General features: G+C 49.5%; 2 protein-coding genes across 3 annotated transcripts; both read left to right on the forward strand.

The window, feature by feature from the left end:
• Positions 1–75: 75 nt before the first annotated feature.
• LOC133151528 (noelin-2-like) lies at positions 76–5168 on the forward strand. The gene is made up of 8 exons (XM_061274643.1): positions 76–1286; positions 2584–2733; positions 3045–3200; positions 3767–3986; positions 4067–4173; positions 4280–4456; positions 4530–4703; positions 4767–5168. Exons 1-8 carry the CDS (start codon positions 1143–1145, stop codon positions 5085–5087), a joined length of 1449 nt encoding a protein of 482 aa, XP_061130627.1. The 5' UTR covers positions 76–1142; the 3' UTR covers positions 5088–5168.
• A 2214-nt stretch (positions 5169–7382) lies between these two features.
• LOC133151998 (cdc42-interacting protein 4 homolog) lies at positions 7383–13056 on the forward strand. Of its 2 annotated transcripts, XM_061275460.1 has the most exons (16): positions 7383–7532; positions 7776–7936; positions 9077–9192; positions 9262–9315; positions 9446–9593; positions 9669–9731; positions 9852–9956; positions 10027–10155; positions 10532–10678; positions 10759–10920; positions 11141–11167; positions 11678–11787; positions 11980–12112; positions 12176–12252; positions 12400–12494; positions 12602–13056. In XM_061275460.1, the coding sequence occupies exons 2-16, from the start codon at positions 7913–7915 to the stop codon at positions 12745–12747; spliced, it is 1536 nt and encodes a 511-aa protein (XP_061131444.1). In that variant the 5' UTR covers positions 7383–7532; positions 7776–7912; the 3' UTR covers positions 12748–13056. The 2 variants fall into 2 exon arrangements, with proteins under 2 accessions (XP_061131444.1, XP_061131445.1); XM_061275461.1 differs by lacking the exons at positions 7383–7532; positions 11141–11167 and having other exon boundaries at positions 7574–7936.
• Positions 13057–13068: the final 12 nt, after the last annotated feature.

Here is a 13068-nt window from a genome sequence, read left to right on the forward strand (position 1 = left end):
AATACTTTTTGTTTTTCAGCGTCAAAAAACGGTCAAAAGGGTGTGACATGTTTTTTTAAGAAATGTCACACCCAACAAAGGTAAAAACAAAACACTATTTACGTAGTTTATAAGCTAATTGCTAATTAGCAATAACCACAGAAGGCTGGAGTAGAGGAACTAGAACTTTTCCACAACGTTGCCGAAGTGACATCTACGATGGCTTGTGTGTAACCTTTCTTAATATTTGACGAGTTTACTTGCAGCGCCCGCCAGTGGCCGGCCGGTGGGCAGTTCATCCACCTCCATCGCGTTGGCGAGGTGAGGAGCAGCCCGTCCGTCTCTGCCCTGATTGCTGCCTCCTATTTTATTCCTCCTACCTGCAGAATTACGGTAAGACAGCCGCTAGTTGATTTGCATTCACCGCAGACTGTTCATTCATCTTTCATGCCGTCTGAAGCACATCTGCAGGCCGCCACCCGAGCGAGCTGGCGAGCGGGCCGGCGGCACACTCGAGTGAACACAACAAGTCGCTCTGAACTGCTCGAAGCCCATTTTCAGCCATACATTATACATCACCTGTCAAAGGCGCCATTTTAAATGGCAGCTCAGAGCGGAAGCAGGAGGCAATAAGAGTTTTTTTTTTTCCTCCCTTTCTTAAGTGTCCATTTTGACAGTCCACTAGGTGGCAGTGTTGCACTTGGGAAAACCCGGACCACAAACAGCATCAGGCCAGAGAGCAGCAAGGATGCTGATCAATTTGCAGCATCACTCTCTCTCTCTCTCTCGCTCGCTCGCTCTCGCACTGGCAATCAATCAATACGTGGACAGGAAGCAGAGCGAGGAGGCGGACTGCAGTGGACGCAAAGGAGGACAAGGACAAAGGGGAGAGAAAGGAAAAACAGGACATGCTTTTTTTTCAATCTGCTTTTTTGACGTCATCCCAGGTCGGAGGAGGGATTGGATCGAGAGAAGAGCGTCTCACGGAATCTTGGGAGCATCCTCACATGGCCACGACAGGATTGCACATCGTCGGGGGAGACGTCATGTTGGCGAGCTGCTGAGCGTTCCTCTTCTTTCTTTTTTCTTTCTTCTTTTTTTTCCCCCCATGACAACAGTTTAATTGGGAGCCGCTGTGTGCATGTGTGTGTGTGAGAGAGAAGATGAGCGTGCCCATGCTGAAGATTGGCGCCGTGCTGAGCACCATGGCCATGGTCACCAACTGGATGTCCCAGACGCTGCCCTCGCTGGTGGGACTCAACGGGACCGCCGTCTCCCCCGACGGCACGCACCAACGCGTCGTCAGCGTATGTATTTAATATGACACGCACTCGTCAGGTGATGTCACACAATCCAAAAGTTGATGACATTTGCAACAAGACCAGCAGGTCCAAACATTAGGTACACCCGCTAATAATGTTGGAACACTGGAGACTAGTCTTCATTTTTAATGGCAGAATAAAATTCTGATCATGGATAGATTGACCGAATGATTAAAAAAAAAAATGTAATGAATAATTAAAATAATATTAATGCTTAATTCTTTACAATGCTTGTCCCTTAGTATTTTTTTAGTTCTATCATATAAAACTGCCAAAAACAAATGTTTTCAAATGTAATCATCTGTTTTATATGTTAATGAGTTTTAAAAATCTTAAAGATCCAAAGAAGCTAATATCGGCTGCTTAAAACGCTCGGTCGATTCATCCAATTTTGTTTGTTTTGGACCAGCCAAGGATTTTGTGTCAAGCCGGGTCGAAACCAGCGCTGACTTGCTATTCTTCCACTTCATTATTGAGATTATAACGAGAAGCATTTTGGCCAAACAACAAATGCCTACTGAATTTATCTCACCATTCCCCCCACGGGGAAAACCTTAAAGGTGAACCCAAGGTAAAAATATTTGTTGTGCCTCAACGGTATGTTGGAACATATTTTCGGAATGAGATGAATCCATCCAATTTCTTTTTCTTCTTTTTCTTTTTTTGCAATGTCTGAGCCCTTCCATCATTGTAAAGTAGTGGAATAGATGTGCTGAATTTCAAAACACACACACACACACATCTGGCTCCCTGCGTACTACCAGAGGTGATTTTTTTCCCTCTCTGGGAAGGCTGACTGGCCTCTAGGCCGTTTGTTACCGTAGCAACAACAAACCTCGGCAAAGCCCGCCAGTGTTGATGTCAACAACACAAGCAGGTTCGTGTGTGTGTTGTGATGTCAAAGGCTGAGCGAGGCTCCTCGCCGTTGCTAATTGGCATTTTGATAACGACCCGTGTCAGGGTTAGGCATTGCAAACGAACCAACGAGCCAATCGCTGCACTCTCTGCGAGCGTGGGTTTCTTCCAAAAATGGGGCTTCTTCAGACAAAATGGATTTCTTTGAAAGCGCCAGTTGGCCGACAGGAAGCGCCGTGGCCGCTTTCCCGCCAAATCTCCTGTCGGGAGACGCGGGGGAGCGCTTCGTTTCATTTAGCCCGAGAGTCCCGCTTTTGTATCCGCCTGGGTACACAATAAGGCAGTAGTCTGATTTATGAAGTCATAAAAAAGAAGATGGAGGATTGCTGTTTTCAGTTGGCGTGTGTGTGTGTGTGTGCGTGCGCAGGGTTTGTATCCGGGCTCGGAGGAGGCTTGGCAGGTGTACAGCACCGCGTCGGACCCGGATGGCCGCTGCGTGTGCGCCGTGGTGGCTCCCGCCCGGAACCTCTGCAAGCGAGACCATCGCAGTCGCCAACTCAGCCTGCTGACTCAACAGGTGCGTGCGTGTGGATGCAACGTTGCACACAACAAAATCAACAATCACACACACATGCACACTTCCTGCTCCAACACTTGCTCGGGAGGCCAGCGGGAAACACAAACAAACAACCCCACCCACCCACACGCACACACCCTAACACACAAACTAAAGCCTCACACACACAAAATGCACAAGCATGCAAATAAACACGTCGATTGACAGACACGCACGGAAATAAACACAAATGACACTAAAATACACACAAACCACATGAACACAATCGCACACAAGTGATTCCTCACGTCCACACACGTGTTGGGGTTCAGGTGCAGAATGTGAGTCAGTCCGTGGATGGGGTCCACCTGCGGACCTCCAGGGACCTGCGCCACTTCCGCGAGTCTGAGCCGCTGCTGCGGGGCGTGGACGGACGTCTGCACTCGTACGCCGGCAGCCCCCGCTCGCTCACTTCCAAGGGTCTGCAGGTACGCACACGTCGGCGGGGGGGGGGGGGGGGGGGGGTGGAAGCCGACACTCGCATCGCTGCACTCGCTGGAAGATTGAGAGCACCGCGTGGCAGAAAGGAAAACGAGTCCAACGGGGAGGAATGGCAAATTGTATTATTGATGGTGCCAAAGCAGAGGAAGCGCTTGATTTTTTTTTTTTTAGGACAGGAGGAATCATCACGTTTGTTTTTTTCTCTACGAGTGCCCAAAAAGCCGAGTTGACAATGAAAGCGCTCCCTCCAACGTTTTTCCCTCCAAAGCAATCAAGGCAAACAAACGAAACCCCTGCCGAATATCTCCTCCCCGATCCGGGTGGCCTCGATTCAGCCTCACTTGGAAACTCCTCCGTGTAGTCATGAAAAATAAAGCAGGCCGGCCGCTTACGCAACTGAGAGTCCTCAGGGATTAGCCCGTGTCGAGCAGATGGGACTTTTGGGGCGCCGCAATTTCTCGCTCGACGGCTCTTTCCCACCTCCCGGTAGGCGGGGTGGGAGGGGTCGGTTTAAAAACAGGCCTCGTCTTCTGAGCTTGTTGTGTCGCTTCAGGAGCTGAAAGGTCAAGTGAGCCAGCTTCAGCCCCTCCTGTCCACGGCGGAGCAGTACCGCTCCGACCTGGAGACGCTGGCCGCCCTGCGAGGCCGCCTGCTCAACCTGTCGGCGCTGCTGACGCACATCCAGGAGGAGGTGGGCGCGTACGACTATGAGGAGCTTCAGAGGAGAGTCCTGCTGCTGGAGACCAGACTGCACAGCTGTATGAACAAGCTCGGTAACGCACTCGCCCGTTCGCGGCCTTCGCAAAAATTGAATCGAAAATAGAATTGGCTAAAAAAGATTGCGGGCGTGCAGGTTGCGGTCGCTTGACAGCCGTCAACGGTCCCGTCACCGTGCGGGCGTCGGGGTCCCGCTTCGGCTCCTGGATGACCGACGCCATGATTCCCAGCGCCGACAGCAGGGTGAGTCCCAAGTGAAGCAGGTGTCAAAAGACGGTCACGTGACCGGCGCTTTATCCCCCAGCAAAGAAAGTGTTGAACTACTGCCCCCATTGCACTTGTACTTTAGGTGTGGTCCATGGACGGCTTCTACCGCGGCCGACGCGTGCTGGAGTATCGCACCATGGCCGACTTCAGCAAGGGCCAGAACTTTGTGCAGCACCTGCTGCCGCACGCCTGGGCCGGCACGGGCCACGTTGTGTACAACGGCTCGCTCTACTACAACAAGCACCAGAGCAACATCCTGGTAGGGCAAAACCACAAATGCTTCAGGTGCCCCGACCCCCCAACCTTCTCATTTGTTTGCGTTCATGTCGCAGGTGCAATACCACTTCCGCTCTCGCAGCGTGCTGCTACAGCGTAGCCTTAGCGGCGCCGGCTACAACAACACTTTCCCGTACAGCTGGGGCGGCTCCTCCGACATTGACCTCATGGCCGATGAGACGGGCCTGTGGGCCGTGTACACGTCCATACCCAACGCCGGCAACATCGTGGTACGTGCGAACGCGCCGTTAGCCTCCTCGACGGAATTCTTACAGCGTCTCCTCTCTGCTCAGGTGAGCCGATTGTGTCCCCGCTCCCTGGACGTTCTGCGAAGCTGGTCCACGGGCTTCCCGAAACGCAGCGCGGGCGAGGCCTTCATGATCTGCGGCGTCCTTTACGTCACCAACTCGCACCTGGCCGGGGCCAAGGTCCACTTTGCCTATAACACCAACACGTCCACCTACGAGTACACGGACGTGCCGTTCCACAACCTCTACTCGCACATCAGCATGATGGACTACAATCCTCGAGAGAGGGCGCTCTACACCTGGAACAACGGACACCAGGTGCTCTACAACGTCACGCTCTTTCACGTCATACGCACCGACGGCTAGGACTCACGGACGCCGTGTCCAGTTTGCGCCCGATGCGTCGGGTTGGCATGTTTCTTTTCCTTCAATAAAAATCAAACCAACTCCATGCCTGGCTCATTGGAATTCGCCCAATTTAGCTAGCCAACGAGCTAGCGGGTTGTAATTGTTACCGTTCGTCGTAGGCGTTCATTTGCTGATTGGAGTCGGTGAATATTGCCTCCATCGTTTTTCTTGGCAAACTCGTCGCTTGCTAACGTTAGCGATTTTTTGCATTGTCAAAACTAGCTCATTTTAACATTCATTGGGGTTATTTGCGAGGAGTTTTTTACAATCTTAGAAGAACAGGCGTTCCTCATCACAGCAATACAATTGCCAAATCGGTTTCTTGAATTGATTTTCCCCCCCAAGCTTTTGTGTGTGTGCTTGCGTAGCCATATTGTATCTCAGTAGGACACAGGAAATGGGCGTTGGGTCAGGAAGAGCACACGTTCCCCTGCCTGAACTTGTTCCGTACACACACATGCACACATGTATCCATCCGCACACACACACACACACACACGTTTATTTTTGTGCCCACATGATTTAAAGCAGGGGTCACCCAGTCCGATCCTCAAGGGCGCCAACCCGGCCTGAGTTGGTGACTCCTAATTTAGAGCATGCGTGTGTGTTTCTTGTCTACTCCTTTCTCATCCCTTCTTTCTCATCTTTTATTTATAGTCACCAATCCTTTCCTTTTGCACCTTCCATTCATTACTTCCTCATCCTCCCTTCCACTTGTCTCCATTCCTTTTCTATCCTTCCTTCTTCTAACATGTAATGCCTTTGTCCTTGTGGCTGTGTTGCAATTGGCGGGTAAGATCCTGAAGAACATGAGTAAGAGAGGATGCAGGCTTGTGGGAAAGAAGGTAAGAAGATCATCAGTTGGGGGGGGGGGGGGGGCCATGTCAATCGGATGCTGAAGGGCAAGTCAGACTGGGATGCAGAGAGCGCGAGACACCTCGGTGGAAGAACAGCAACATTGCCCTCTAGCGGTTTGGAAACAGCATTACAACAAGATGTTTATTTTTTCGGGACATCTGTCCTCTCACATTGCCATCTGTTATTGACCTATCCATCATTATTATCAATTTCCCGATCCATCCAACTTTGATCTGTGCCCCCTCATACATTTTGGTTCCAATGTCCGCCCTTCTGTCTCTCGTTCTCGTTCCCTTTTTTTTTTCTTCCTTGTACTCTGTCTCTCTGTCCTATTTTCTGACACCGTGTTTTCCAAGAGTACCATCATTTATTAGCGGTTTCCATGGTGACAGGCGTTGACATACCCCCCCCCCCCTCACAATGATGAAAAGGAGCAGGGAGTGATGGCTGGCTGCGTTCCCATGGCAACAAGGTCAAACTTCCAGGACAATATCAGTCCGATGTGGTATCATCTCTCCCCATGAAGCAAATTTGAATGCTCCAAATTCAGTTTTAGGAACGTGTTCCAAAAGGTACAAATGTGCAAGGTGTAAACACATTTGATGAAAAATTGAATTTTTTTAATGTTCCTATGCAAATAGGTGTGTTTCTGGAGTGCCTGCTTGTCTTGGACAAAGTTTCTCAGCAACTTTTTCCATTGAAACGAATGAAAATGAGCAAAATGTAACGAAAAGAATTAACTTAATTCCTTGTGACTCCCGTTCCGTGGGAACGGATTGCGTTGGCCACTAGAGGGCAGTATGATGCCTTCATGCAGACACTAAGGAAGAAACGTGACTTTTCGCAGAGGATTAAAGCTGCATTATTTTGTCTGTCTACATGCGCCGTTCTGCTCAATATCCTTTTCATTGTGTTTGACTTTTTTGCTAGCAGACACAAAGTTGTGTGCTCGTCTGAAATCACTCAATTTGTTATGATTGTGTTGAAATGGACATTCCCTCCTAATAGAACCAGATGAACTTGTTTAATCAGATCAAAGGGTCAATTCAAAGGCAGCATTTTTATTTTTATTCTACCACCAGTTTTTGTATTGGCTCATATTAGAGTGTGCCTATTGTTATGGCTAATTACTGATTCGGGAAATGTGTTTGTTTTTTTTTTAATGTTGCTATTATTATCTAGAGTCACTGTGTCAAGCAGCTATTTTTTAGTAAGTTGATTTGAGTTGGTGGCAATTGACGTTGTCTTTACGAAAATAAATGATAAACGTAAGGGTGCCGGGAAAAGAACCCTGTGGGACACCAGAAGAAAAAATTGGAGTTGGATCGGTGTCAATTTTAAAGATGCAAACTTTTCTTTTCACAATTTTGGAAAGATTTTGACATTTTAAAAAGAAAATGTTGCAAAATTCAGTTGAGTGTTTATTTGCTTGTTGACTCCTTCATTCCTCCATTCCAGTTTCTAAACTTGTTTGTTCTTGAGTTCTCACCGCCCAATGTTATCGGGTTCCTGCGGAGCTTCCTGATCAGCTGGCAGCTACCTTGGGTGTGTTGCGCAATACAGTCTGATTGGCTTTTATTCGAATCCTTTCTTAGTGTGTGTTGCTTGCCCATGTCTGATTCTCTTCATCCACATTTCATGAAGCTGTGGACCTATTAGTCTTTCATTCCCATTTCATTTGTAACCATTTATTTGCTTTTCTGGAATTGTGTAACTGCTGCTACTACTTTAAGACTAACTTAGCTTGCTGTGCTCCTCCCATATTCTCTCTCTCTCTCTCTCTCTCAGGACGCAAACCAGTTTCAGGAGAAGCAAGGGTAGAAAAAAAAAAAAGTAGGCATTATTTTGTGCAGGGAGAAGGCGTGGACTTCCTCCAGAGCCTTCCAGGAGAATTCCAGCTTGAGAGACGTGCGAGAGGGGCAGACATGGACTGGGGCACCGATTTGTGGGTGAGTTTCACATCTTTGACGACAACTTGTGGCTTTTAGGCCCGCTTTGAGTCTTGGGTGTGTGATAATGTGTGTGTGTGTGTGTGTGCAAGCGGGTTTCGCAATCCCTCCCGCATACCTTCTGCTGTTCTCCCTTAAAGGTGTACACTTCTTCACCTGGTTGTTTTTCACGCGTGACAGGAAGTCCCCTCGTCCGCGTCCACACTGTTGTTGTTGTTGTTGTGGTGTGTGTGTATGAACACCTCTTGCTTAATCAATTATATTGATTATTACACGACTTCACGAGTTGGTCGTTTTTAGTACGACGGCGTTTGGTTCTTGGGTCGCTTGTGCTTTCGTCCATTGATTGTACGTCAATTAACTCATCTTTGGTTTGTTTGTTGTTATCCAGTGGTTGTTCAATTGGTTAGCGCCGTAGTTAGTTTCATCCGTGCGTTTTTTTTGTTCCTTACTTAGAGAGTTTCATTCTAAATACGTTAGTTGATACAGTTGTGGAGATAAAAGATCAGCAAAGTGCTAAGAACGGAACCCTGTGGAACACCAGAAATGACGACGTTGCGGTGATGAACACAATGTTGCGTTATTTCATACTGGATGAAAAAAATCAGTCAGTCACAATAGTTTTAGCACTTTTGATCACTTCGTGATTCACTATAGCTGCGTACGTTCCGGTTCTCGTTCTGGCCGGCTGAGATTTGGATCACGTGTCGTCGACGGGCGCGAGGGGAGGCGGGACGAGTCGGACTGGTTCGGGCCTCGGCGCACATCCCGGCATCGGCGTGACGACTTCAGGGCGTTATCAGCGGAGCCATCCGCTTGGGGCTCAGCTGACTCGCTCACCCCTCGACCCGCTTTCCTCTCCATTGACCCCCCCCCCTCCCCTTCCTGCCCTTTGGAAGCGCTCCCTCCCTTCCTCCCCCTTCCCCAATTGGCCTTGACATCACTTAGGTGGAGTCTTTGTCTCGCTCACTGTGCAGAAATTCCAACTCCGCGACGTCATCGCCTCTTTCCCGCGATGGCCGTCGCACTCACTCAAGCGACACGACAAACTTACACAACTCATGCGCACGACAAATATGCGAGACCGCACGAGATACACGGGAACGCACACGCAAACACGTCTGATGCGTGTGACGTCAGGACCAGAACGAGGTGATCGACAAGCATACTCAGTCGGGCTTGGAGCTGGTGGAGCGCTACATCAAGTTTGTCAAGGAGCGCACGGAGATCGAGCAGAGCTACGCCAAGCAGCTCAGGTGCGGGCCGCTCGCCTTGCGTGTCTGCGCGTGCGCCCGTGTCGTTGTGTAACGCCGAGTGTGTCGCAGGAATCTGTCCAAGAAGTACGCCAAGAGAGGAAGCAAAGATGAGCAGGACTGCAGGTCACAACACAACTTTGTGTATTCATCTGTGCTTGGAGTTGCAGATTGTGTGATGTTGTGTGTTTGCTTTGGGGTCAAGTTGTTGTTGTTTTTTTTGTGTCGTCTTGTTGTGCGCTTTTGTCCGGCTCAGATTCAGCAACCACGCGGCCTTGCAAGAGATCTTGAGCGAGATGAACGACTACGCGGGCCAGCGGGAGCTGATCGCCGAGAGCATGATGACCAGCATCTGCGTGGAGCTCACCAAGTTCCTGCAGGAGCTCAAGCAAGACCGCAAAGCGGTGACGACCCGCCGCCGCCGCCGCACGCCGAGCCACCGCTGTCCCTGAACGCAGCAGCGTGTCTTTCCTTCACAGCACCTTTCCGACGCCAAGAAAGCCCAACAGAACCTGGAGAGCAGCTTCAAGCTGCTGGAAAGTGTACGTCACCGTTGTGTGTTTGATGCCACTTTTGTCAGGTGCTGCGTTTGTGTGCTCGTGTCGAGCCACATGTCCCGCTTATGATGACGTCATCGATGACGTGTGTGTGTGTGTGTGTAGACAAAGAAGCGCTACGCCAAGGAATGGGGAGAAGCTGATAAAGCGACGCAACAGGTCGAGAAAATTGAGAGCGACCCCAACGCCATAAAGATAGACGTAGACAAAGTAAAGTCACACACACACACACACAGACACACACACGCGCTGACATGGTTGTCCTTTTCGTCCATGGAAGGCCAGGCAGCACGCAAACGCCCGCACGCACACGGCGGAGGAATGCCGCAGGGACTACGCGGCGCAACTGCAGAAGTTGAACACGGAGCAGAAATACTTTTACTACTCGGAGATCCCGCAGATATTCAATGTGAGAACATCGGCTAGGAGAGCGGAGAGCATTTAGCCGCCGCCTTCTTGGGGGGGGGCAGCCATTTTGCTGTCCACGGAAAATGACATCACAGCTGACTGATTTTCTGAAGCTGAGCTGTGATTGGTTGTGACCTGGCAACTGTGATGTCATCCATCCATCCATCCATCCATCCATCCATCCATCCATCCATCCATCCATCCATCCATCCATCCATCCATCCATCCATCCATCCATCCATCCAAAATGGGCGCCCCCTGAAATGAAAAAAATAAAAAAGCTCTACAAATACAATAGAAAGAAAATTCTGGGGTTGACTTGAATGACATTGTTGGGACTCATCACACACCACCTGACAATGTGTGTGTGCGTGTAGAGGCTACAGGACCTCGACGAGCGCCGGATTCGCCGTCTGGTGGAAGGATACTGCCAGTTCTCAGACTTGGAGAAGAAGGTGCAGCCCATCATCTCCAAATGTCTCGACGGAATCTCGGCGGCCGGAGCAAAAGTGGATGAGAAGCAGGCTAGTCTCACACACCCACGATTTTGTGTGTTGATGCTCAGTTGTTTGATTGTGGAACATGTACACAACGTGTTTGGCAGGACTCGCTCCTGTTGGTGGAGCAGCACAAGTCGGGCTTGGAGCGCCCCTCCGACTTGGACTTTGAGGACTACACGCAGGGAATCAAAGCGGCCGGCTCCGACTCCAGCCTCAACCTGCCCAAAGTTCGCGGCAAACTTTGGCCCTTCAGCAGGAAGCACAAGGTCAACACACACACACACACACAGTCACACGGTAAAGAATGCTGCCGAGCGAGCGCCGCCGTAAAGGGAAGCGTGCATTCCTCCCCGGCCGGCCGGCCCCCCCCCCCCGGGGAAGGGCCCGTCTAATTCCCGCGCTGACTTGTTTCCTCGGCACGCCAGCAGCACTTTTGCAGTTGTTTGTGTTGTTGCATCTGACGAGTAATTCTCTCTCACCGTCCAGACGTCGTCGCCTGCCGAGAAGCACCTGGTAACTCGTTGCGTTTGGGCCGTACGGTGCCGGAAGCTGCTCTTCTCCTTTTCCTTTCTTCTCAATGACAACGGTTGATTCTGTGATGTCACAACGGCACGGCCGCCATGTTGGGGGACGCCTGCGTTAAAAAAAAAAAACAAGCCGTTCCTAATACTTTGGCCAGCTCCTCGGGACAAATTATTAGGAACATCTCTTGTTGCGAGGCGCACAGTTTGGTACCACAAGACCAAAAAACGGACAAATAAATAAAGTTGGTTGTAGTATTTTGTTTGTGCAGGCGTACCTAATCCAGTGGCCAGATATCCAGATCTCATAAAATAATGACAAATATGAAAAATGAAGCAAATTTGAAAACAATTGTTGCACTTTTGTGACCTCACAGAAGGAAAAAAAAAATGATTGTGGCTTTTGTTTGGAATCCTGCTGGTGGTCAGCATCCATCTTGCGTGCTTGACATGGAGAATCATTCTGCCGTGCGTGCGTGTGTGTGTGTGTGTGTGCGTGTAGCCGCCGCCGGCAGAGGACTTCTCTCACCTTCCTCCCGAGCAAAGAAAGAAGATGCTGCAGGCCAAGATCGACGACGTGTCCAAAAAACTTCACATGACGCTGGAGACCAGGTGAGAGCATTTCTTTCAACATTTCGTTCAAATCATTTCTTGGCGTGGTATAATTTATTTTTAGCAAAATGGGGGGCAAAAAAAAAAATCATTCTATTTTGTTGGGAAAAATAAATGAATTAACAAATAAATTGAAGTGATAAAAATGATAATGAAATACATTTTTCAAACGTGAATGTGTGCACGTGCCAGCGAGGCCCTGGAGAAGATGAAAGGCGTGTACGAGCAGAACCCCGACATGGGCAACCCGTCCATTCTGGAGCCGCAGATCTCCGAGACGGCGCAGAACATCGGATACCTGCGCGGCGAGCTTGCCAAATACGAAGTACGAGCTGTGGCCTTCCTGCCAAGAGCCTCCTTCTATTTTATTTTTATTTTTTTTTCGCAGACTTGGTTGTCGGAGGCGGTGGGAGGAGACGAATGCGTCAATGCCATCAACAACAACCACCACCTCACGGAAAAACCGTAAGCTTGAAATACTTTGGGATTTTTATTTTCATTTTCTTTTCTTTACAAAGACAACATTAGTGCTTTTATTATAATAAACATGGTTTTGTTCACGTCGTCGTTTGGGTCGGCTAATCGCTAACGTGGTCTCGTGTCCGTTCGCAGGGCGGAGCCGTCTGAAAACCAACACAACATTTACACCGAGTTTGACGATGAGTTTGAAGACTGTGGTCATTGCACGGCTTTGTACACCTTTGAAGGTTGGCCTTTTTGGATTTGGTTCATTCGTGTAAAAAGCATCAAACGGTTACGTCGGTGCAATTTAAGGTGAAATGAAGTCAGGCTTTTCATTTGTATTTCCACGCAGGCAACAGCGAGGGCACCATCTCGGTGACAGACGGCGAGCTTCTCACCATCATGGAGGAGGACAAAGGCGACGGGTGGATGCGGGTCGTCCGGGCCAACGGGGAGGAGGGCTTCATCCCGTCCTCCTACGTCAAGCTCGTGTCCTAAGCTCATCCACACATTTTTCATTTTGATTTGGTCGCTGTAGCCACGCTTCTCTGCTGCTTCTCTTTCCTGATTGGTTACTATTTTTATACTATTTAAAATATTTTAAGACAGACATAGCCCCTCAGCAGCGCGCCCCACTGACCTATTTGACGATGATTTTTATCGTTATTATTATTCCGAGAGCCTGTTCAAGGTTGGCGCCGCCTTTGGGGCCTGACTCACACTGGATACCGCGCTAAAATGTTACAATGGATGTATCGTGCAAAGTACATATTGTAAGCAGAATGAACATTAAATATGAACGACAAAGCCGCTTGTCGA

This window comes from Syngnathus typhle, linkage group LG3 (genome assembly GCF_033458585.1).
Source record: "Syngnathus typhle isolate RoL2023-S1 ecotype Sweden linkage group LG3, RoL_Styp_1.0, whole genome shotgun sequence".
In the NCBI taxonomy this organism is placed as follows: Eukaryota; Metazoa; Chordata; class Actinopteri; order Syngnathiformes; family Syngnathidae; genus Syngnathus; species Syngnathus typhle.

Coding starts and splice junctions, on each gene's coding strand:
- LOC133151998 (XM_061275460.1), top strand. CDS start 7,913: ATGGACTGGGGCACCGATTTGTGG. Junction 7,937..9,076: donor ACTGGGGCACCGATTTGTGG/GTGAGTTTCACA, acceptor GTGTGACGTCAG/GACCAGAACGAGGTGATCGA. Junction 9,594..9,668: donor TCAAGCAAGACCGCAAAGCG/GTGACGACCCGC, acceptor TTTCCTTCACAG/CACCTTTCCGACGCCAAGAA.
- LOC133151528 (XM_061274643.1), top strand. CDS start 1,143: ATGAGCGTGCCCATGCTGAAGATTGGCGCCGTGCTGAGCACCATGGCC. Junction 4,174..4,279: donor TTCCCAGCGCCGACAGCAGG/GTGAGTCCCAAG, acceptor CTTGTACTTTAG/GTGTGGTCCATGGACGGCTT. Junction 4,704..4,766: donor CCAACGCCGGCAACATCGTG/GTACGTGCGAAC, acceptor CTCTCTGCTCAG/GTGAGCCGATTGTGTCCCCG.